We start from the raw sequence: 25508 nt of genomic DNA on the forward strand, positions 1-25508 counted from the left end.
ATTATGCAAAAATTGAGCCGTAAAAGGTTTGAATAAATTGAAGTTAACTTATAATGTGGGTGCTTGAGCTTTTTTTACTCCCCAATAGCCAGTTGAAAAGATATGATATCACAAGTTTGGGCCTACGCTAGAAAGTTCTGTAGCTGTGTATTTTAAAGTAAAACTAATTTTCTTGAAAGAAAAATGTCTGGTGAGCAACATAGATTCTTACCGTAAATCTTCGGCACCACACAGAAAGCCACCGGAGGTCTCTTACTTTCGTTCCTGGGGGTAATTTCAGTAGAATATCTTCACTTTCAAATCTTTTTAGCGGCACAGCGTCTCTGAAAATGAAAAATAAAACACTAAATAATTGAGATATTTTAAAGCACATATTTTGATAAAGCCAAGGGGAGGGTTAAATCTACCTTACAACTACAACAACCGCAACAACCTTACACTTTCAAAAGTTTTCAGCCCAATAAACCCTAGCAGTTGTCACGTCTACAATCTAAATCCTGAAAATAGCAGGAGCTATTAAGGCAATTAAAAAGATGACACGACGGTGCCTCAATGTATACAGGATACCAGTGTGACGATTACCTGCTAAAACTGTTACGCTAGGAAGACAGAAGTTAGTCGTATATATAGAAAAATATAGAGGACTGACCTACTGTTTCCGTCCTATCCTAAAGAATCAACAAGTGCAGTTACAAAAACTAAATATCTAATTTTGTTATAAAGAATCGACGGCTGCCCTCACTTAAATGCAGGGATATGCTGTCACGCCATCTGTTTTTTTTCAAACGGCACCGAAATTAGAAAGTGCCAACCTTATTTAAATCCAAAAAAGCACTCGCGTGGGTACCGAAGGCCCAACTTGAATAACAAAACATCTGGAGATAGTACAGCGCAATATCAGGGTTTTATCCCATGAAAACGTCAGAAAAATGTGGGCAATGCTTTTCTAACTACACAATTAGCAATAGACATAACACCTCAGGCACCAATCAATAAAGTGAATAATAAAAAAAAGATGAACAAATTGACAAAGAAAAAGATTTAAACATCTTTTTCTGCACTTACTTATGTGTCATGTTGATGCTTTTGATGGTTAAATTGTTTTTGAACCCACTGTGTCACTAAAATGTATTATAAGTAATGTAATTTTGAAGACCCATAGATAAAAGTCAATCAAAAGAGTGTAGTTACAAGTGCAGTTCTTGAAAATACCATGAGTAGATATTTTTTTTGAGTATAGGGTTTGCAGGGCAAACATATCTTGCAGGAAAAGGCCCACTCCGCCAGTTGACACAACTGGTATTGATCAATAGCTTCGATTCACGGAAATGAAAGGGGCTAGATCATATCCAGTGCCCTTCCTCCGATACTTTTTGTCTGATACGTTAAAACGTGACGCAATGCATCTATTCAAATTTTCGGTGCGTTTTTTTTTAACTTTTTTGTTTTAACGTATCAGACGCCAAGTCATGACAAGGTGGCCTTGTCATGTGAATATCTTATCATATTTTTTTTAAGTGTAGGGTTTGCAGGGCAAACATATCTTGCATCAAGGTGGCCTTGTCGTGTGAAGGATAATGTGTATTTTTTTATTTTAACTGAATTCTAATTTTTCTTTTATGTTATTTTGACAATAACACGTCCAGTAGCACTATATCTATATCTATATCTATCTTCAGGCCTTATAATGCAAGATTAAAATATTGCACTAGCCCATGTCACATGGCTAGCCATGAGCTAGCCATGTAAGCATGTCACATGATGTCGGAGTTCTAATATTAAATGACCCATTATGAAAAACATACCACCGAACCTTTGTTTTCTAACAGAGACTGATGCAGTTATCAGGTTTTCGGCTAACGTTCTTATAAACTCTAGTGTCGTTATTTATAACTATTTCATTGCTTGGAGCTTTTATAAAGTGCTAAACGTCCACTTTTGCCCCGTTTTGTCTTTTGTTATTATGAAATACACATCGCAGAAACTTAATTTTATTAAAAAAGCAAGGTAAGCATTGATCATCTTATCCATGTCAAAATCTCAAACCCAATTATTCTAACTATCATTTTCATTTTTGGCAGGTTTTGACTCCGCTGTCGCTTATCTTCTAACCCGATTTTTATTTCTTCTTCATTTTGGATTTTCATTACTTCAGACAATTTTCCAATGCCCTTTACTTTAGCTGCCCTTATTGGTCTAGTTTTACATGAGGGTCCAGTTTGTAGATTTGTTAATTGTTAAGGTGGTGGGACAAAAACTTCTTTTCTTCCAACGATTTATCATTTATGACACTCGTAAATTTTCGTTTTTTGGGTCTTGTCTCATTTGATAATCCAGGTTGCGGATTCTCACCCGTTGTAAATTTAATTCGTATGGGGTGTTCACTTGGTCTTATCACGTTTGGTAGTTCAGGTGGTTCCAAAGAATCCTCATTTTAATTTACATTTTATTTAATTTTCATTCTCATTTTAAAATCTTTTAGATGGCTGGCAAAAGAGCAAGCCGATAATTTCAGTTTGACAATTATGTTACATAAGGCCTTTTGAACCGTCACAGTCACAGTCAACTTCTGTGAACTCGTATCTTATTTATGTATCTAAGTATTTCCTTTATCTTTTCCTAAACGCAATCTTCCTATACTTTTCCTATACTTTCCTATCTTTTCCTATACTTGTGGCATTATATTATTATGCAATGATTAATCACTAAAATAAGCACATATTTAAACGAGCACATTTTTGATTGAAATCCTTTTGCTTTAATGTTTTTGTATATCCTCAGTATGATATTCCCGGAAGGGTTTTGGAAAATCTTCTTTCTCCCAATGAAGCTTTTAAAGCTCTCCAAATGTCTTATCAAAGCTTCTATTTTGCCGAACACAATGGAGCTGACTTTTTTCTTAACGAATCCCTCTATTCACTTGTCTGAGGGTTTTGGCAAGTTGCCAGGACAACCCTCATTGACTGAACTGCTATGAAATAAATAAGAAACGAAACAAAAGCATTAAAAATGGTGATAAAAGAAGGATGAAAGAAAAGGCTGAGTGACAACATTTCCTTGATATGCCACCAAACTTTTGGAAGCGGATGCTTTCTGTTTTCAGTATAAAGGAATAAATAGTGATAAAAATTCGATATTATGTTGACACATTTAAGGCTGATTTTATTTACAAAACACAAAGTTTGCTTTCTATGAAAAAATTAGCTTCACCTCTCTATGATGTTTCAATTCCCCTACTATCAATAAAAAAAGAAACAGAAGAAAAATAAAAATGGTCACATTTGATCGGGACTAAAGTTCTCCCTTATAGGATTTCGGCTACGATGATTCTGATAGTGTAATTTCCCATATTGATTCGACACCATTTCAGTGGGGTTTTAAGCTATTTTTCTAAATTGCCATAAACTTATTTTCAAAAGAAATTACTATGAAGATTAACGAAAATAACAGTTATCATTCATAAATTAGCTTTAAATAGTGATTCTTCCTCACTTGCCAGCTTTTTTCAAAGCGCATTTTTAAAATTTTGGGTACTATGGGCTAGATACAAGGTTAAAAAACTAACAAAGAGAGAAGAAAACTCAATAGAAAAACGATAAACGAGACTGCGGCCAGTAGAGTGAAAAGATAAAAAATCAAAACAAAGCGGATATTTCGCCTGTATGGAAACCAAGCATCCTCGGCAAAAGAGTAACAAAGATAAAAAAAAACTCAAACTAAACTAAAAACAAATAAAACCACCACCAATATTAATAAAATACAATTGTAGCAACTGATCCACGTAGGGAAAAGAAGCTCTTAGAATTACTTCGATGATAACACCAAAACAACTATATGTACCAAGTATGTATACATCGTCAGCAAATTTAACAGAAAAGAGTTCCAAACAGATATTACCACTTTCTCAAATTAGAATACGGTCAATAACTTTACAATTCATTCAGAAGTGGATGGAGCATTATTTAAGTTCTCTGAAGTCACTACTGCACGACACCAAATACGTTTAAAATCTGCAGGGGGAGTTGGCAATACCCCTGTTCAATTTATCAAGGATAAGCAGAAAAGTATCAATAACCAACGCTTTTTCTTATCTTCATTTAAAAAAATTCCTTGACCCATCCCCTTAAACTTTCGTGAATTCAGGCGACTGATTTAATGCTATCTTCAGCCTAAATATGCCCAGTTTATCCTCTGTTTGAAGGAATCTACAGATGACTTTGACCGGATAAACCCCTCAAGCTACTCCGTAGTTGACGTTTCTATCTGTAAATAATTTCTGAGTGGTATACCTAAGAATCAGGGTTGTCACGTTGAAAAACTTGGCAAAAGATTATCTTTCCTGTCAGCAACGTATGCGAGGATAAGAATAGAAAAATTCAGAAATAGAAGCTCACACAAAATGTTAACAAGTCGTTAAGTCATCAAGGTAAGCCACAGTTTGAGAGCCTTTCACTCACACTGTATAGTAACCTTTGAATTAAGTGCAAGCATATTGTTTTTTTTCTGTGCCAAACTGTTGAAAAACTGTTAAATGTTGGTTGTCCTATTTTTGCATTTATGCAGTGGCGTCAGTCGGGGGGGGGGGGGGAGCTCTGCTTCCCAAATTTCTTGTGCTCCTTTCTAGATTTCAAAAATTACCTTCTTGGGATACTTTCGTTGAAAAAATGACAAATTTACTCCCCCCTAGATATTAAAAATGTATTTTGCCTACTCTAAATTTTGTGAATGGTCGCTACTGCATCTTTGAGGCCAAATCTAGATTTTAAGGCCATATTGTAGCCTAATAGTAAGCCATAAGACAACCTAAAATTGACCGTTCAAGTCGTTTTCTTTGCAGTTCCGTGACGTTTGATATGGAAATTAAGTAGTACAGGTAGATGGTAGCTTAAACTTAAAAACACGAAACTATTACTTTGAGTAAAGTCAAGCATAAATAAACCCATTTTTTTAATGGGTTTGGAACCCATTTAAAAAAATAAACCAAACCCAATGGGTTTGGTTTATAAAAAATAAACCAAACACAAACCCATAAATAAACCAAACCCAATGGGTTTGGAACCCATTTTGAAAAAGACGGCCATTTTATTGGAAATGTCATGTTAAAAAATCAAAATAGAAGCTAAAGAAAAAAACCGTTGTTTCAACCTTTGCGTTGTTTCTTAGATCTTTCTTCTTGGCGAGCACAATTTCTACTCTGAGTCACATCTTTTCAGAGATTTTTTTTGTGGGATTAGTGTGATAAGCTGCCCCTTCTTTGTATCCCAACAAAGTTTTAATTTCCGGCCTATTTTCCGAAGGAAGTCATCCAAGTTGTATTGATATCTTAGAAAAAGATATTGTTTCCTAGATTTAGCCCTGTGCAAATCGTTCAAAATAGGAACAGTCCCTGTTTGGTTTCTTAGTTGTCAAGTTGGCTATTCCTTTATTCGTAAAAGCTGGGTTTAGTGAAAATATCATTTACAACAAAATTCAATAAAAGTGCTAAACATTAAAGCAGTAGCATTAAATTGTTGAAATTAAATAACTTAATACAGGAAAGACAACATGTCACATCAGGGCTGCCACTGACAGTCTAACAATTTCCCAAGACTTATTTGTGGGAAATCCTTAGAATGGTGGAATAGAAAAACAAATCTGTAGATATTACATAACAAAAATTTATATAGCAAATATAGTCTTTTTATGGTAATGTTTGATATTTACACTTTTCTCAATATCCAAAGGCTACTGAAATTGCAAAATCTTGGGAGAAATTCCAAGGAGTGCAAGCCCTGTATCACATAAGTTTGGAACTAGCAGTTTAGTTCTAATTTGCTTGCTGGAGAAAGGTAAAATGTCACACCAGGCTTGCCACTGACATCTAACAATATCTCAAGATGTTTTTTTGTGGGAAAACCTTAGAATAGAAAGACAAGTCCTAAGATATTATATAAGAACAATCTATATAGTAGAAATACTTTTTGATAGTATCTTTGATATAGGCCTATACACTTTTCTAAGGTCTGCTGAAATTCCGAGATCTTGGGAGAAATCCTATGGAGTGCCAGGCATATGTCAGATATATAATTTCTGAGACCACACTGGCTAATCATGATAAAACAAAAAAATAGTAAAAAAGAGAAAAACGAGGATTATACAAGACAGTGAAAAATGTGGACTAAAATGCAAATATTTCGGTCAAGACCACCGCTTGACCGTCCTCAGTGTTATTATCTTGCACTGAGGACGGTCAAGCGGTGGTCTTGACCGAAATATTTGAATTTTAGTCCACATTTTTCACTGGCTTGTATAATCCTCGTTTTTCTCTTTTTTACTATTTTTTCGTTTTATATGTCAGATAAGTTTGGGACTTATGGTTTAGTTGGATTTTTTAGTAAAAAAAGGCTACATGTCACACCCTGGATGTCACTGAGCATCGAGCAATATCTCAAGACTTATTTGTTGGAAATCCTTTGGACAGAAGAACAAATCCGTAGATATTACATGACAATAATATACGTAGTAAATATACTTTTTATGGTAATATTTTAAACATACATTTCTCCTAAAGTCCCAAGGCTGCTGAAATATTAAGATCTTGGGAAAAGTCTCAAGGAATGCCAGTCCTGCGTTAGATAAGTTTGGAACTAATTGTTAAGTTCATTTTTTTTTTTTAATGGAGAAATGTAACATTTCGTACCAGGTTTGCCACTGATCATTTAAAGATATGTCTAGATTCGTTTGCAAAAACAATCCCGAGGTTATAAAAAAATAATAATGCTTGATATATACACTTTTTCCGAGACCCTAAGGCTCCAGAAATTCTTGGAAATATTGAATGTTAGGGAAATACCGAGGAGCGCTAGGCTTATGTCAAATAAGTTTGGGACTAGTGGTGTAGTTTATATCTAATTTTCTTAGCTGAAAAGGGTAACATGGCACACCAGAGTTGCCACTGAGTATTTATTAATTTGTCGATATTCATTTGTATATACTTTTCTCAAGATCGCAAGGCTGCTGAAATTCTTGGGAATCTTGAATGTTGGGGAAATCCCAAGGAGCGACAGCTTTCAATCAGATACGTTTGGGACTAGTGGTGTAATTCTAATTTCCTTACTTGAAAAGGGTAACATGGCACACCAGGGTTGCCACTGAATATTTAACAATATGTCGATATTCATTTGTAACAAAACCTCTAGGTTGGAACGAACCCAAATAAGTTTGATGTATATACTTTTCCCAAGATCCCAAGGCTGCTCAAAATCTAATATCTTGTGAAAAATCCCAAGAGGTGCCAGCTTTGTGTCAGATAAGTTTGAAACTATTGGTTTATTTCAAATTTTCTTAATGGAGAAAGGTGACATATCACACCAAGGCTGCCAATGTGCAGTTAACAACATGTCAAGATTTATTTCCAAAAAAATCTCAAGGTAAGAAAAAAACAAAAATATTAAATAGCAACAACATGTATATATTAAGATATAATTTGAAGCTACAATATGACTTAAATACTTTTTCCAAGGTTCTAAGCTTGCTGAAATCTCAAGATCTTGAAAAAGTAAATCTCAAGGAGTGGCAGCCCTGTCTTATACAAGTTCAAAGTTTTGTGTGAGAAAAAAAAAATTTGGGTAGTTCAAATTCAAAGGAAACTCAAACCAAAATGTGAATGGCTCAAATCTAATTAAACTCAGTTTTCTAGACCCAATTAACTATTTGTGCTGTTGATGCCAGTCAGAGCCGTTCAGTGAGGGGGGGGGGGGCTAGAGGATTGCCCACTTTGATCATATTTTGTACTTTAATTCGGCGTTTTGTTTGCATTTGAGTAGAGGGGGGGGGGGTAGCTAATTTTTCCCGGGTGCCACCACAGGAACGGTTCTGATGCCAACTATACACCTGTATTCACAATAGAACTGAACCAAAATATACTTGTATAGCCTACATGAATTAAATTTTAACCGATACTTTAAATTGAAAGCTATTTGATTTTTTCACTTTATGTTATGTGCATATCTTAATAAGGTTAAGCTGAAGTAGCTTTAATAAAAAAGTTGAATATTGATTAATTTTAAAAAAATCCCTAAAAATCATTCAAATAAAAGAAAATTTAATCTATTTTCCCCCATTCATCCCATCTCCATTCGTGCTGGTAAATGGGCTTAAGGAAAAACCATATACTTTATTAGTCGTTCATGGGTATTTTAAATATACGGCTCTATTTAAACATCTTATGTCTTACTCTGTCATTCTTAGTAGAACGGACGTTTCTCAAGATACGACCAAACCTTCACGACTACTGCAACGTTGCCAACGGGGTGCAGTTTTACCGTTTTTGGTAAAATTTAGATATCCTGGAACAATGCGGCACATTTAGACATTTCAAGGTAAAATCCAAAATTCCTGCTACATTTCTGTGCATTTTGGCTGAATAAACGGGGCAAGTTTTATTTAAAATTTTTTTGACATTCCTCAACTCACCATTTAGGAATTTAAGCAAAAGAAAAGGGACTTTCGTTGACGTGACACAAAAAGAAATCTCCGGAAATTTTAGTGCTCAAAATTGGCATCTAAGCGAGGATGAAGATATTAGCAAAAAAAAAAATTTCTTGCCTTTCAGTTTATTCTAGTATTTTCGTCTATGAAAAGGAAACTGAAATAGAAAGCTATAATTGGGCTACAAAGAAACTTTTGGGAATAGTTTGATCAGAAACCCGGCACGGTTTATCTCAAAGCGTCGGCAGCGCTGAAGTGCTGCCCATTTTATTAAAGTTATCCACAATACCTACTTTAGAATTCAATAAAAAGGAAACTGACATAGAAAGCTTTAATTGGGCTACAAAGAAACTTTTGGGAATATTTTTATCTGAAACTCGGCACGATTTAACTCAAAGCGTTGGCAGCGCTGAAGTGCTGCCCAATCTATTAAAGTTATCCACAATAACTACTTTAGAATGCAATAAATCTTTTTTTTTTTGTTCTTAGGTTTCTGTGGCTCCTCAATTAAAGAACAAGTAGCTGTTGAAAACCGAAACACAGCAGCCTTCTAATATTTTTTTCTGACAAAAAGTTTTCCTAAGAGTTAAAGCAGGAGGATAACCTTACTAACCTAACCTAAAACATAAACAAGCCTTAATAGAAGCTCAAGAATACATGTTCCCCCTGGACTTGTTTATTCTGAGAAAGTCTAAAGTCAGTTGAACATCTTGCGGAAATTAAACACAGAATTATTATATTCTTATTTTATATAGCTCTAAGTGCTGATTGACTGCTTGCCATTTTTGAGATTGGAAATAGTAGGTTTTTAGTGTAACTGTATAATTTCACGAGATTTGACACTGTGCCAGATTTAAAGTAAATTTGAAAATGGAATGTAGGTTAAATCCATTATGAAAGTGGAAAAAAATTTATTAACACAGGGAAAACTATAAACGTCGGTGATAAAAATTGACATAAAAGTACAATGAAACGTAATACAACTATGAAACCAAACACCTCCAGTAATTTAACAGTTTTTTTGTTTTTGAATAATTAAAATTACTGCAGAATTTTAAGTGAATTACTCTGACATGGAACAGCAGAGGAGTGAATGGAAACTATCTCCTCAGTGGCAAAGACCTTTCTGAGGACCAAACTGTATGAGATACCAGCTTTCAATCCATTTTAAAGATTTTTCTTTTGAGACTCCATTTTTAGCTTTACTCTTCTCCTAAACAGTGTACCGGAATGAAATTTCATGGATCACAAACTCGTATGAAACCTCTAAACATTCCTGAGGCTCTTTGTAACTCTTTAAGTATTTGTGCATTATGATGCTGAGTACCTACTGAGCAGTATGGCCAGCCTGAGATCCATCCGGGCCCTGGCACTCGGCATGAGGCAGGTTTGTACATGTTTGGTTCTCTAATTACGCAATAGCATAATCATTACGATATTGTTTAGTTTTTAGTCATGAGGTGTCAAATCAGTAATTTCAATTCTATTAAGATATTCTGAAGTAATTTCAATTCCACCTTCCTGTTAATGGATCAATCAATAATTCGTTTTAAAGAATTTATTTTCTCCTGAAACTTGTTGTTATTCTCACTGTTGCTTCTCTTCTTACCGCAGATTTTGTTTACGATGCGACGTAATCATGCTTGTCGCCTATCTTCTAACCGTAGGTTTCTTTATCCATTATTATTATTTGAGATTCGTTGTGATACTTGAAGTCGCATTTCCTCTAGCCGCAGATCTCGCTGCGCTTCATTTTTATGCTTCATTACCTCAGATATTTTTCCATACATTTTGCTTTAGCTAATCGGATTGATTCAAAATCATGGGAAATTTCGTATGACGTCATAGATACAAAAAACTTCTTTATCAGCTGTTCCCAGTGGCAATATTTTCGTTTTAATTGCGTTATTATATACTTTTACTTACTTACTTAAAGCTCTTGCTCGGCAGCGTCACCAGCGTAGAGGGAACCAGTCGTCAGCGCCGTCAGTCTTCTCCAGAGTGGTCGGTTCAGGGCGAGGGTTGTCACTTCAGCCGGGTTGATGTTTCTGGAGGCGAGCCGATCACGGATGACGCCTGCCCATCTGGTGCGTGGTCTTCCCCTAGGACGCCTCCAGCCGTTTGCAGCTGGGTCGAAATCGAAGATGAGCCGGGCGGGTGTTTGAGCAGGCAGACGGAGCAGATGACCATACCAACGCAGCGACCGAGACTCAAGCTGCTCGGACAGGGGTGGGAGTTTGAAGGACCTGAGGATTTCTGAATTTCGTACCCTGTCGGGCCATCGGGAGCGTTCTATTTTTCGGAGGTGTTTCGTCTGGATGGCATCTACCTTCAGCGTCTGTGTCTGAGTCAGCGAACAAGTCTCAGCAGAATAGAGCATAATGCTGGCAACCGAAGCAGAGTATATTCGTGCTTTGGTGAGACGGCTGATCTGGGGTTTATGGAAGACTGTTTTTAGAAAGCGACCGAAGACAGAGTTTGCTTTTGCCGCTCTTGCTGATATTTCGGCATCTAGGCTTCCGTTTGAGCAGACAATTGAACCAAGGTAGGTAAACTGCTTGACTACCTCTACAGTCTGGCCACAAATTTCCACAGATGACAGGGGGTTGGACGGCGTTTTCTCAACGGGCATTATCTTGGTCTTCGACCAATTTATTTTCAGACCAAATTTCTCAGCGGCAGAGGCCAGTGTTTCCAGTGTAGTTTTGAGGTCACTAATGTTTTCGCATATTAGCGCCACGTCGTCGGCAAAGTCGACGTCTGAAAGAACTCTTACAGCAAAGCCTATGCCAAACGGCTGCACCTGCTGTGTTTTATTCAGGATGTGGTCTATTACACAGTTAAAGAGCTCAGGTGCAGCGGCACATCGTTGCCGGACACCATTTTTAATTTTCAAATATCCAGAAGGCCGTCCATTTACAATCACCGCACTTTCAGTGTTATTATACAGTTCTTTGAGGAGACGGACGATTTTAGTGGGTACGCCAGCAAACTGGAGGATTAGCCATAGTGACTGCCTATCGACAGTGTCGAAGGCAGATCGAAAATTGACAAAGGTAATGTACGCCTTCCTCTTATATTCAAGAGTTTTATCTACTAGCTGTCTAATCGTATGGATGTGATCGGTGGTGGACCTGCCTGGCATGAAGCCAGCTTGCGGGGGGTGACGCAGGGCATGGAGGTATCTTGTTGCCCGTTCGAGAAGCAGCATAGCGAAGAGCTTTCCAGGAACTGAGAGTAAAGTTATGCCACGATAATTGATACATTCTGCTTTGCTCCCCTTCATCTTGTAGATTGGCACAAGTAGGCCCTTTTTCCAGTCTGAGGGGATTTTTTCAGAGCGCCACACAAGGTTAAACAGCATTTGTAGCCAGAGGATCATGGCTGGACCCCCATTTTTAAGGAATTCCGATGTTAGGCCACATATTCCTGGCGCTTTTTTATTCTTTAGCTTGCGGGTGGCAGCTTTTATCTCCTCCGCTGTAAATTCAGGACCATCAGGAGCAGGTCGGGTAGTAGCCGCAGCAGCCGCTAGCTCATGGTCCGTCTGAATATTATATAGTATATGCGCAATGCCATAATTATTGTATTATTATTTAGTTTCAAGTCCCATTTTCGTTGGGAATTCAGTGTGATTTTTGTTGTTTCCTTTTCCATGCCTTTTTCTGTAGCTATTCAAAGTCATTTGTCAACTTGTATAATTTTGCACTTGTCATAGATACTAAAAACCAATTCCGACCTGTTTATCCTTCATAGACTCATACACGCTAAACTAACTCGTTCTTTCATTCCATTATAATATTGCTCTGTCTTCTAACCGCAAATTTTGTTGTGCAACATTTTCGATTGCAATTCGATGTTATTTTTTCTGCTTCTTTTTCCATTCCTTTTTGTATCTCTTCGGTGGCATTTATCATCTTTCGTAATTTTGCATGCGTGAGAGATACTAAAAACGATACGATCCCCTCCCTCTGTGAAAAAATTGGTGGAATTTTTTGCTCTTTAAACGTATAGAAATTTGACGTCAATCATGTAATTGTTTTCTGTCGTGAATTCAATTCATAGTTCCATTTTACCCTTCAGAGATGCCAAAATAACTTCACTCCGTTCTTGGCTGGTTCAGAAATTGAGGCGTGAATTCATTTTCTCCTTCCTGTGTATCTTTGTTGACGCTAAAATGATATATTTCTTCATTCTAAGGTGAAAAATCAACAAGTTCAGTTGAATCAAGTAGCCTAACTCTGGTGTGAATTCAACTTTTTTACTTTTCGTTCATGCTTCAGAGTCTCACGCAGGCTAAACTAACACGTTCCTTCATTTCACTGTAATTTTGATTTGTCTTCTAACCGCGGACTTCGTTGTGCAACATTTCGTTTGCAATTCAATGTGATTTTTGCTGTTTCTTGTTCCACGCCTTTTTCTTTATCGTTGCAGAGTAATTTTCGTCTTGTGTTATTGTACATGCGCCGTAGATTCTAAAAACAATACCACCACCTCTGTGAGGTTTGTGTAATTTGCCCTAAAAAATGTATATAAATGTCACGTCTATCACATTGTTTTTCCAACAATGAAAAGTTTGGATCAATACTGCTGCTACGTGAAATTCATGGTCAAGATAGTTTAAGTTCTTTTTTCAATAGTGTTCCTCCCGCAGGTCCCCCCCCCGGTCCATATATTTTCAATGTGATTTCCCAAGGCTCTTCACAAGTCACATTACTATTATTTAACACTTGAGGTTATTTTTTAAACCCCGTGATCTTTCGCAAATGAATCCAGTATATTGTCTATTTTTTAGTGGCAGCCCTGGGCATGAATCTGGTATACTGTCGATATTTTAGTGGCGACCCTGTCGCAGCCCTATTTCACGAAAAATCCGACGTGTTCTTAAGGTTTTTCTTGCGAATGCCATTGCCTAACTCTTTATCTTTATGGAGGGGGCAGTCCTGGGGGTGATTTTCCAACTTTCCTCCTTCGTGCAATCCCTTACAACCTTAGATAAACAACGTCCTACACCACCATTTTTTAACCTATCACATAAACCACAAATACAAGCACAAACCATAAACCAAAACTTTCATATAATCAAAGGCATAACTAATCGGGTAACATTTTCAGTAATTGGTTGCATCAATAATTATTTTAAGGATTGCGCTACCTTGAAGGATCGCCCAATCTCGTCCATTATAAACTTTTTTGGCGTTCTTGCCATAACTCTCTCAACTTGGATAAGAGATCCGAATCAATGACAGACAACTAAAAGCCGAATCCTACTTTCCCTGAAATCTTAGAAAAATTGTTTAACTTTTCGCGCTTTGTGCCGAAGATAGGGCATTTACTTTTAATAGAACTTACGTCATCCAAATGCGTGAATTTTTGTTATATTAAATAGAGTAGAATTTTCTCTTTAAAGCTCAGGAAAAGGCAATCCCTTAAAATGCTTTAGCATACATACTAGGAAAACGCTAAAAATCTAAACATTTGAGCATTTTGGCCACTTTGGGAGTTCCTAGCGGCGCCACCTACTTTGAGTGACGAATCTTTGTGAGTATTTGTCTTTGTGACGACCAGCCGATGTCGAGGCTTGCAAAATGATTTAAAGCTTCCCTATCACCTTAAGGTCCATAATCCATATTGAATAGCCTTTGCACACCGGTTATGAACACTACTTTTGGTCCACGTACAATATTTTTGGGATGGTTGCAGATAAATCTTTCAGAAGGGAAGGTGTAAATGTATTCTTTATGACAGTAAAGGTGAACATTAAAAGTAAAAGTCGTCATTAGCGGACAGATTTATTTGCTGCTTGTCATGTTCGAATCTGCAACCGACAGCTGTATAACCTGATTGGATTCAATGCCATCTGTACAACCTTTCTCGGGAACTATCCCTTTATTTTATTAACAACCATTCAATTTGGAATATTTAACCAAATTTGAATGATTTTCAAATAAAGTGGAGGTGAAAAAAAATATCCAAGAGGTTCAAAAAGACAAATGCATGGAAAATCTTGTAAAAAGGTCATTTTGACAAAAAACAACAGCATTTCTTTTATCAAAATATCATTTCAGCTGAGTGTCTAGTACCCGAGTTTTTGGCCAACGCAACTAAACTTGTAGCCCTGGACTTGCATATAATTAGCTTAAAATCTTCTTTCCCAAATTAAGTCTTTCAAAGAAAAGTAAAGAGCAGAAATGAAGTCAAAACTCATAATTTCATAATTTCATAAATGAAACCCATAACGAACAGAAATTAAAACAAATAAACAAGTCAAACAGAAAACAACAGACGTTGCCACAAACAGCAGTAGGGCTAATTCATTCTATGCCATATAAAGATCAAAACGTCGTTTGGACTTTGCTGAAGTAGAATTATTAGCAGTAGCAGTCGCCAGTAGTCACAGTTAGTTGTAACAACACATAGTCAAAGTCAGAGGTGCAAGTAGTCGCAGTCGCAATGGCAATAACAGTAATAGTAACAGGTAGTAGTAGTAGTACTACTACTAGTAGTAGTAGTAGCGGTAGTAGTAGTGGTAGTAGACAAAGTAATATTAGCCCTGCTAGCATCAACCTAATACACTCAGCTGTCCCTGAAATATTGCTAATATGCCCTATTGACAACCTGCGTGCACGTAGTGCGTTTTGATTGAGTTTTACATCCCCTCCAACTTTCCACTGAAAAATTTAACTTAATACCCTATTCTGTTCCTGAAATATTGCATTTATGCCATTTTGACAACGTGGCTGCATTTAAACTCTATAGGATTTAGTTTAATAACAATAGTATTAGAATTAGGTGTAGCAATAATAGCAGTAGCAGTAATCTTGAAAGTTTCAACTTAATACTCCCTGACATATTACTGATACGATCTTTTGACAACCTACATGCACATGGTTTGTTCTGATTTAATTCAATATACCACTTAACATAAGCCCTTGTCCCAAGGGATACGAGGGGAAGTCATCATCGGAAGTATACCTTTCAACCATTTTGTACAAAATAGCTATCGCAAAATTTGTATCAAATGTCTTTGGGGCGAAGACCAGCGGCAAAGATTGTAGGAGTGGCTGGTTATCCCCATTCACGTTTGACTCTTAAAAAAGGGCACTAGAATTCTCAATTTCCAATTGAACTAGCCCCCTCTGAACTTTCTACAACAACTCCTTACGTACGAAGTGGTCATGAAAAAAAGAAATAATGCATAGAGCCTCTTTGCTCTTTACTTAGGCAGCACTATTTCGCTGCTCATGATTAATTTAGATTTTCTTACGAGTTTCAGCAAACTTATGCTGCTTCTCTACTGCTGCTAAGTTTACAACTATGGTTTCAAGTCATAATAATCTCCATATTAGCAAAATAACATACAAGGGACAAAAATGGATTACAAGCTAACAAGACTTATAAGATTTAATAATAATTACATTAGTCTACATAATAATTACCTTAGGATTAGCGCAGATTAAGGAGGAAAGAATAAGAAAGAAACGTTCCAAAACTGGAAGAGACGTTTCTCAAGTTCAGTAAACAAGCTAAAAAGAACTTATAAGAACCCTACTTCATCAAGGATTTGCTTCTGACTAAAACTTAAACCTTTATTCAAATGAATGAAAACATATTCATTTGTGCTTACTTGATAGGTCCTTTCTTGCCAAAAATGAAAAAAAAAAAAAAAAATAAACAAGTTTTTTTAACTGAAAGTAAGGAACGACGTTAAAACTTAAAACGAACAGAAATTATTCTGTATATGAAAGGGGCTGTCCCCTCCTCAACGCCTAGCTCTCTACGCTAAAGTTTTTTATTGTTTAAAAAAATGTGAGACAGTCAAACTTTAGCGTAAAGAGCCAGGCGTTGAGGAGGGGACAGCCCCTTTCATATACAGAATAATTTCTGTTCGTTTTAAGTTTTAACGTCGTTCCTTACTTTCAGTTAAAAAAACTTGTTTTTTTTTTGTTTAATTTTTGAACGTTTTTGAATTAATATAAGTTTTGATTTTGGCTCACCGTACAAGAGTAATTAAAAAAAAAATTGAATAATAATTTTACTTTTATTTGGTTAAATGACTTTCTCGAAACCTGTTTAATTTTATTTACGAACGTTTTTATTAGTAATAAATATACGTAACTTACGAATTAACTTATGTAACGAACCTCTATATTCTTATATTTTTAATACGTATATTAGAGGGTTCGCCCCCTAGTCAATACCTTGCTCTTTATGCTAAAGTTCGAATTTTGTCCCAATTCTTTAAAAATGATCCCGTAATCACAAATGCCGTTAATTAGAATAAATAGCTCTTATGAAAGTACTAAATAATCTTTGGCTTGAAGAGCGAGTTATTGACTAGGGGATGAACCTAATCATATACGTAATGTTTTCTGTCGTTTTAAGTTTTGATGTTGCTCCTTACTTTCAGTTAAAAAACTTGTTTTTTTATATATATAATTTCTGATCTTTATTTAAATAATGCTGGGAAATCCGGCGCCCCGTTCATAGAATCGTTTCTTATCACATTAAAGCTTCGTTCACCTATATATCCTCCGACATTATCCACGGATCACTCCCCCCCCCCACTCACCCAAACATTCTCCTCTGAAAACGGCTGTATAATTCCCGAAAACCAATACATTATGGTCAATTTGGGTAAAGCTAAAAACTGTCAGCCCCCCCCCCCGGGCGACTTTGGGGGATTAAGTCATCCTAAAAGACATAGTTATCATATTTTCGACCATGCTGAACAAAATGGCTATCTCAAAATTTTAATCGGGTGACTTTGGGAAAAAATGAGCGTGGGAGGGGGCCTAGTTGCCCTCCATTTTTTGGTCACTTAAAAATAGCACTATAACTTTTAATTTCCGTTTGAATGAGCCCTCCCGAGATATCATAATACTACTGGATGAATTCAATAAATTTTGGAAAAAAAAAAAAAACAAACAAATAAACACGTGTCTATTATCTTTCCTATGACAACAAATGCAAAATCCCAAATTTTTTTATATGGGAGCCTGGAACCTCTGCAGCAGGGTTCTCTGATACACTGAATATGATGGTGTGATTTTCATTATGGTTCTATAGCTTTTAGGGTGTCTTTTCCTCTTTTTTCGAAAATCAGCCAAATTTTCTCAGGCGCGTAACTTTTGATAGGCAGGACTAAACTGATAAAACTTATATATTTGAAATAAGCATTAAAATATGATTCTTTTGATGTATCTATTGGTATCAAAATTCCGTTTTCTACAGTTTCGGTTACCATTGAGCCGGGTCGCTCCTTACTCACAGTTCGTTACCACGAACTGTTTGATAACATTGTATGTTATTATAGGAGTAATTTACTCGAGAACACTTTTTGTAGACTTGAGAAGAAGTATTAGTCCCTGATTCGGGACTAATACTTCAACAACTGGTGGGGCCCATTGCTTTTTTGCCCGATATAATTTCAATAATAATAGTAAAATATATACAATAATAGTAAGGCTTTAGTAAAACTGCAACTTAGGCCGCTAATCATAGGCAGCACAATACGCTGCCTAAGTAAAGAACGATGTTGGCACAATGTATTATTTTTTTTTGATTCTTTGGTTTTTTCTTGGTCTTAGACCAGGGCACTTCGTATCGAAGGAGTTGTCGTAGAAACTTCGAAAAGGGCTCATTCGATTCGAAATTTGAGTCACTTGTGCTCTTTTTAATAGTTGAAAGTGATTGGAAGGCAACTAACACCCCTTCCACGACCACCATATCTCCAATCACATCCAATAAAAATTTTGAGATAGCCATTTTGTTAAGCGTTGTTGATTTCCAGATATAAATTATGTTTTTGAGGAGGACACGCCCCCATAGCCCTCAGGGCAAGGGCTGTAAGCTACACCCTGGGGGCATATAAGGTTTTTCTTATAGACAGTGGAGCTATAGAAACTTTAAAAAGAGCTCATCCGACTGGATATTGAAAGGAATGGTGCTCTTTTTAATAGTCGAAAGTAATTGAAAGGTCATTTACCCCCTTTCCATGTCCACCACTTCTCCAGTCACAACCAATCAAAATTTTGAGATAGCCATTTCGTTCAAAGTAGTTGAGAGGTCTGGAAATTATATCTAAGAGGATGACACTCCTCCCACAGCCCTCAGGGTAAGGGTTGTAAGTTATGCCCTGGGGTTTATAAGGTTTTTATTGAAATCTTTGTCGTAGAGACTTGAAAAAAGGCTCATTCGATTGGAAATTCAAAGGGCTAGTGCCCTTTTTAATAGGCGAAAGCGATTTGAGGGCAACTAACCCCCCTTTCACGCCCACCTTTTCCCCAAACACATTCAATCAAATTTTTTAGATAGACATATTGTTCAACGTAGTTAAAAGTTCTAGAAATTAGGTCTTTGAGGATGGCAACCTCCCACAGCCCTAAGGACAAGGGTTGTAAGTTATGTAAGCTATAAATGAAACCCACAACGAACAGAAATTACAATAAATAACCGAGTCAAACTCAAAGCGAGCAGAAATTAACATAAGTTGGGCTCAAAACCCCTATGCCTTCCCAAGGCCAGAACATAATTTGCACTTGAAAAAATACAAATGAATGTGCATTGTCAGTTTAATATGCATATACTGATATTTAGTAATCAAGATGTTAATATTATTTGATTTATTAAAATTATAAAAGTAAAAACATTTATATTTTTTCAGTAAAGTTCAAATTATGTTCTGGTCTTGGGAAGGCATAGGCGTTTTGAGCTCTACTCATGCTAATTTCTGCTTGATTTGAGTTTGACTCGGTTATTTATTGTAATTTCAGTAAATATTGTAATTATTGTAATTTCGTTTTGGGTTTCATTTATTTATCGATTCTGATTTGTGGTAGTTTCACGCTTGGTAGATTATTTGATTTTATTTTTGATCATTTTTGGTTTAATGGAGTTCTTTACTTTTCTTTGAACAACTTATTTTGTGCAAAAAGTTTTATTTAATTAATATCATAGGCAACGCAATCGCGCTGCCTAAGTAAAGAACAATGTTAGCACAATTTATTATTATTTTTTCCATACCAGGGCACTTCGTATCGAAGGAGTTGTCGTAGAAACTTCAAAAAGGGCTCATTCCATTGGAAATTGGAGTGGCTAGTGCCCTTTTTAATATTCGAAAGTGATTTGAGGCCCACTAGCCCCCTCCCCACGCCCCTCATTCCCCCAAAAACATCCAATCAAAATTTTGAGATAGCCATTTTGTTCAGCGTAATTGATTTTCAGATAGAAAACATATTTTTGAGGAGGACACTCCCCCACAACCCTCAGGGCGTGGGTTTTAAGTTATGCCCTGATAGCGGCATAGCGACATATCAGATACTTTGAAGTACCTGGTGCCGTGAATATTGGAATAAAAAAAAAATCCCTGGGGGCATATAAGACCGATGTTGGCACTATGTATTATTTATTATTTTTTTCCTTTAGAGCAGGGCACTTCGTATAGAAGAAGTTGTCGTAGAAACTTCGAAAAGGGCTGATTAAATTGGAAATTGGAGTGGCTTGTGCCCTTTTTAATAGTCGAAAGTAATCCGAAGATGATTAACACCCGTTCCAGGCCCACTATATCCCGAAAAACATCCAATCAAAATTTTGAGACAGCTATTTTGTTCAGCGTAGTGGATTTCTAGATAGGAATTATGTTTTTGAGAAGGACACTCCCCTACAACCCTCAAGGCAAGGGTTGTAAGTTATGCCCTGGGGGCATATAAGGTTTTTATAGAACATGTTGTCGAAAAAACTTAAAAAGAGGCTCATTTGATGGGAAATTCAAAGGGCTAGGGTCCTTTGTAATAGCAAAAAGCAATTGGAGGGCAACTAACCCCCCTCTCACACTCCCCTTTCCCCAATAACGTCCAATCAAAATTTTGAAGTAGCCATTTTATTCAACGTAGTTTCAAGTTCTGTAAATGAGGTCTTTGAGGACGACCCCCCCCCCCAAGCCCTCAGGGCAAGGGTTGTAAGTTATGCCCTGGGGGCATATAAGGTTTTTATAGAACGCGTTGTCATAGAAACTTCAAAAAGGGCTCATTCGATCGGAAATTGAAATGGCTAGTGCCCTTTTTAATAGTCGAAAATGATTAGAAGGCTACTAGCACCCCTTCCAGTGCCACCATTTCCCCAAACACATCCAATAAAAATTTTGAGATAGCCATTTTTTTCGACGCAGTTCAAAGTTCAGGAAATTATACCTTTGAGCAGGACACTCCCCCCACAATCTTCAGGGCAAGGGTTATAAGTTATGCCCTGGGGGAATATCAGATCTTTATTGAAAGTTTTGTCGTTGAAACTTGAAAAAGGGCTTATTCGATTACAAATTCAAATGGCTAGTGCCCTTTTTAAGAGTCGAAAGTGATTTTAGGGCAACTAACCCCCTCTCACGCCGACCCTTTCCCCAAACACATCCAATCAAATTTTTTAGATAGCCTTTTTATTCAACGTAGTTGAAAGTTTTGGAAATTATGTCTTTCTTAAAGGATGACAACCCTTCACCCCACAGCCCTCAGGGCAAGGGTTGTAAGTTATGCCCTGGGGGCATATAAGGTTTTATTGAAAGCGTTATCGTAGAAACTTCAAAAGGGTTCATTCAATTGGAAATTGAAAGGGCTAGTGCCTTTTTTCATAGTTGAAAGTGATTGGAGAGTGACTAACGCCCCTCTCACGCCCACCATTTTCCCAAACACATCCAATCAAAATTTTGAGATATCCATTTTGTTCAACGTAGCTGAAAGTTCTAGAAATTAAGTCTTTTAGGATAATAACCCCCTCAGAGCCCTCAGTGCAAGGGTTGTAAGTTATGCCCTGGGGGCATATAAGGTTTATATAGAAAGTTGTTTTCAATTTTGTTAAACGTAGTTGAAATTTCTGGAAATTATATATTCAAGGATGACAAACCCCCTAGAGCCCCCAGGGCAAAGGCTGTAAATTATGCCTTGGGGGCATATAAGGTTTTCGTAAAACTTCAAGAAGGTGCCCTTTTTAATAGTCTAAAGTGATTGGAGGGTAACTAACCTCTCACGCCCACCATTCCTCCAAACACATCCAACCAAAATTTTCAGATAGCCATTTTGCTCAACGTAGTAGAGAGTTCTGGAAATTAGGTCTTTGAGAATGACAACCCCCCCCAGACTTCAAGGCAAGGGTTTTAAGTTATGCCCTGGGGGCATATAAGGTTTTTTATTGAAAGAGTTGTCGTAAAAACTTCAAAAGGGCTCATTTGATTGGAAATTGAAAGGGCTAGTGCCATTTTTAATAGTTAAAAGTGATTGGAGAGCAACTAGCACCCCTCTCACGCCCACCATTTCCCCAAACACATCCAATCAAATGTTTGAGATAGCCATTTTGTTTAACTCAGTTGAAAATTCTGGAAATTAAGCCTTAGAGGATGACAACCATCCTAACAGCCCTTAGGGTAAGGGTTGTAACTTATGCCCTGGGGGCATATAAGGTGTTTATAGAAAGCGTTGTCGTTTCAAAAAGGGCCCATTTGATTGAAAATCGAAAGGCCTTGTGCCCATTTTAATAGTCGAAAGTGATTGGAAGGCTTGACATTTTTATAGTAAAAATCGATGTGGATATAATGTATTATTTTTTGTTGTTGTTGTTGTTTAGACCAGGGAAACTTCGAAAAGGACTCATTTGATTGAAAATAGAAAGGGATGATGCCCTTTTTAATAGTCGAAAGTGATTGGAGGGCAATTAATACCCCTCCCACGCCCACCCTCCCATTTTCCCATTACGTTTAAAAACTAAATGTTGCCTTAAGATTAAATCAAAATGCACTGTGTTAATGTCAATTCCCAATAAGGCATCTCAGAAGTATCCCAAGAACCTCTGAGGGTATTATGTTCAAACTTTCTGGGCTACTTCTGCTCTTAAAATTTAACCAAATCAAAATAGTGTAAGTGTATCTAAGCTATCAAAGAAAGTAAGCATATTTTTTGTGAATGGTATCAAGTTTTCTATTTCAGGTCAACTAAATGTTAATATTATTTGATTTATTAAAGTTATAAAAGAAAAAAAAATTATATTTTTTTTTCAGTAAAGTGCAAAATATGCTCTGGCCTTGTGAAGGCATAGGGGTTTCTAGCACAAATTACGTTAACTTCTGCTCGTTTTGAGTTTGACTCGGTCATTTACTGTAATTTCTGTTCGTTTTGAGTTTCATTTATTTATCGATGCTGATTTGTGGTAGTTTCACGCTTGGCAAATTATTTGATTTTATTTTTGCTCTTATTTGGTTTAATGGAATTCTTTACTTTTCTTCGAAAAACTTATTTTTTGGAAAAAGTTTTTTAATTAATATTAAAAACAACCAACGTATTCACTGACGGATTTACGTATTGACTGACGAATTCAAATATTTTGAACTGGATTTGTTAGAAGTTTCAGAAACCCATCTCCCAGGGCTTGGAAAGACGAAAGTAGTTCATATAGAACTTATTGATTCAGGTAGCAAGGATGGGGTAGATGGACATTGAGTAGGCTCATGATAAATTAGGAAGTTTCGCTTAGGCTGAGAAATTATCAAGGGTAGAAATCTAGTTGCTGATTTTATAGCCAAAAAGTACAAGGTATCAGTCACAATGATCAATGATCAGCGTAAAGGTATAACACTTTACGCTCAAGTATTTTTTTAATTTAAAAAAGCTTAATATTCTAATTAACAGGTCCTTGTGTATCGGGAGTCATAATAATTGGAACAAAAAGTCGAACTTTATAGTAAAGAGTGAGGTACTGATGAGGAGGCAACCCCCTCATATACGTAATAATTTTATTTTCTTTTTAAGTTTTAATGTTGCTCCTTACTTTCAGTTGAAAAAATTTTTATTTTATTTAATTGGTCTCAAAATTTTAAGATGGAATATACTATTAAGTTAACATGGAATGATAAGATGGAATAAGGAGGTTCATCTTTATTGATTATGTTATTACAAGTCAAAGACTGCCAGGATCGATACAAGACGCTAGGGTATACGGGAGAGCTGTTATGGAAGTCAAAAGCAAGAATCATTATCTAGTAGTGTCTAGAGTTTATTTAAAGAATCATTATCTAGTAGTGTCTAGAGTTTATTTAAACCTTCCTACCTTCCAGGAAATTATGACATTAATAGTCTTTAGGATGAGAATTTGAGAGGGCCTTTCCAGGAACAGTTGAATATTAAACTGCAAGTCATTATTGCAAGTCAAAGACAGCCAGGATCGATACAAGACGTTAGGGTATACAGGAGAGCTGTTATGGATGTCAAAAGCAAGAATCACCATCTAGTAGTGTCTAGAGTTTATTTAAATCTTCAGACCTTCCATGAACTTATGACAATGATAGGTTTTAGGATGAGAATTTGAGAGGGCCTCTCCAGGAACAACTGAATATGAAATTGCAAGTCAAAGACAACCAGGATAGATACAAGACGTTAGGGTATACAGGAAAGCTGTTATGGATGTCAAAAGCAAGAATCACCCTCTAGTGTCTAGAGTTTATTTAAACCTTCAAACCTTCCAGGAAATTATGAGATTGATAGTCTTTAGGATGAGAATTTGAGAGGGCCTTTCCAGGAACAGTTGAATATGAAATTCGACAGTTTGCAATTGGGTGATGTAGAAGATTGATGTAATTATTTTTTTTAAATATTAGTTTGTGATGTATAATAAGGTGTTTTAGGAAGGAAATTAAAAAATCCAGCTGGTTATATTAGGAAAAATATTTTAAGCTTGGTCGAAAAGAGGATGGACTTGTACTAGTAGCGTTTTAGTGATACACCATATGAAAATAAGATGAAAGTCAGGAAAGTAGAGAAGCCCTTATAGCCCTTAAATTATGAATTTAAGAGGTACGAACTACAGATCATGGGTAAAATTGAAAAGGATCTAGAAGATGCAACCAGACGGCAAAATAGGAAAATACTGTACTGGCATTTTAAGGAATTTCGAGGAAGTAGTCAGTCTGCACTTGTCCCAGTTAAAGATAGTAATGGGGCTTCAATAATTGGTAAGGAAAGTGTTGAAGATGAACAATATCTGAGGAACATCTGAAAGCAATAAATTGAACCTTTCATGGCTACTACAAGTACTACTTATGCTATTAGTACTACTGCTATTGTGAATTTTTCAAGCTGTGACTGCTTTTATCTGTTTGAATTTGTGACTAATTGCAACTGAAAATACTTGTGACTGTGACTGATTGCGACTGAAACCCCAACTGCTCGTATCTACAACTGCCAGTGCATGTGCTGCATCAACTAGTTTGCTATTGCAAACATCAAGAAAATCCCCCAGAACTGGAGCAATGCCAAAGAGGCAGGGATAGACTGGGTTATAGGCGCCTTAAAAACAAATAGACATACATAGGCCTACATTTTATTTCTTATTTTTGCAGATTTATACACCCAAGACGGCTTCTAAAAAAGAAAATCGTTGATGAAAGACGGATTTTTAATGAAGCATGGAGGAATTTATACATTTTTTATTGTTGTTAAAAAAAAACCTTTGTGTTTAACCTGTCAAAAAAGTATTTCCGTGGTAAAGGAATATAACTTGAAGCGACATTACTATACTGAGCACAAAACTAAATTTGTCTTTCTTGTAGATGAATCTCGGAAAAAAAAATCATTAACTTGAAATTGTCAATCAAATATCAGCAGAAAATGGTTAGAGTTGTGACAGACAAAAGCAAATCAGCTGTACGTGCCAGCTACAAAGTGGCAGAAATAATAGCAAAGCATGGTCGCCCATTTACTAACAGTAAACTTGTCATAGTGTGTCTTAGCTATTGTGGAGAAAGTATGCGCAGAACAGAAAAATATTATTGAAAACATTATTCTCTCTGCTAGAATTTGCACCCGCTGCACCGAAGGCTTGGGTGCTAACTTGTGTGAGTAAGTTAAGGACAAACCGCAGTCTTTTACGTACTTTTCTCTTGCGACAGACGAAAGTACGGACGTGTGGGATAAGGAACAATTTCTAATATTTGTGTTAGGGATTTGCGAAAAATTTCATGTATATGAGCAGTTAACAAATATGCGGTCTTAATTGAATTACAA

The 25508-nt window shown here is 36.4% G+C and overlaps 1 protein-coding gene across 2 annotated transcripts in view; it reads right to left on the reverse strand.

Annotated features, from left to right (window-relative positions):
• Nucleotides 1-25508, reverse strand: part of LOC148952821 (protein Skeletor, isoforms B/C-like) — a 258085-nt gene that overhangs the window by 163567 nt on the left and 69010 nt on the right. For both annotated transcript variants that reach the window (XM_089088109.1, XM_089088110.1), the window contains exon 4: nucleotides 212-323. In XM_089088109.1, coding sequence (XP_088944235.1) covers nucleotides 212-323 — 112 coding nt within the window. The remainder of the gene's footprint in view (nucleotides 1-211; nucleotides 324-25508) is intronic.

The sequence above is a fragment of the Artemia sp. Qi Xiang Cuo genome, chromosome 4 (genome assembly GCF_049724085.1).
Source record: "Artemia sp. Qi Xiang Cuo chromosome 4, ASM4972408v1, whole genome shotgun sequence".
Classification (NCBI taxonomy): Eukaryota; Metazoa; Arthropoda; class Branchiopoda; order Anostraca; family Artemiidae; genus Artemia; species Artemia sp. Qi Xiang Cuo.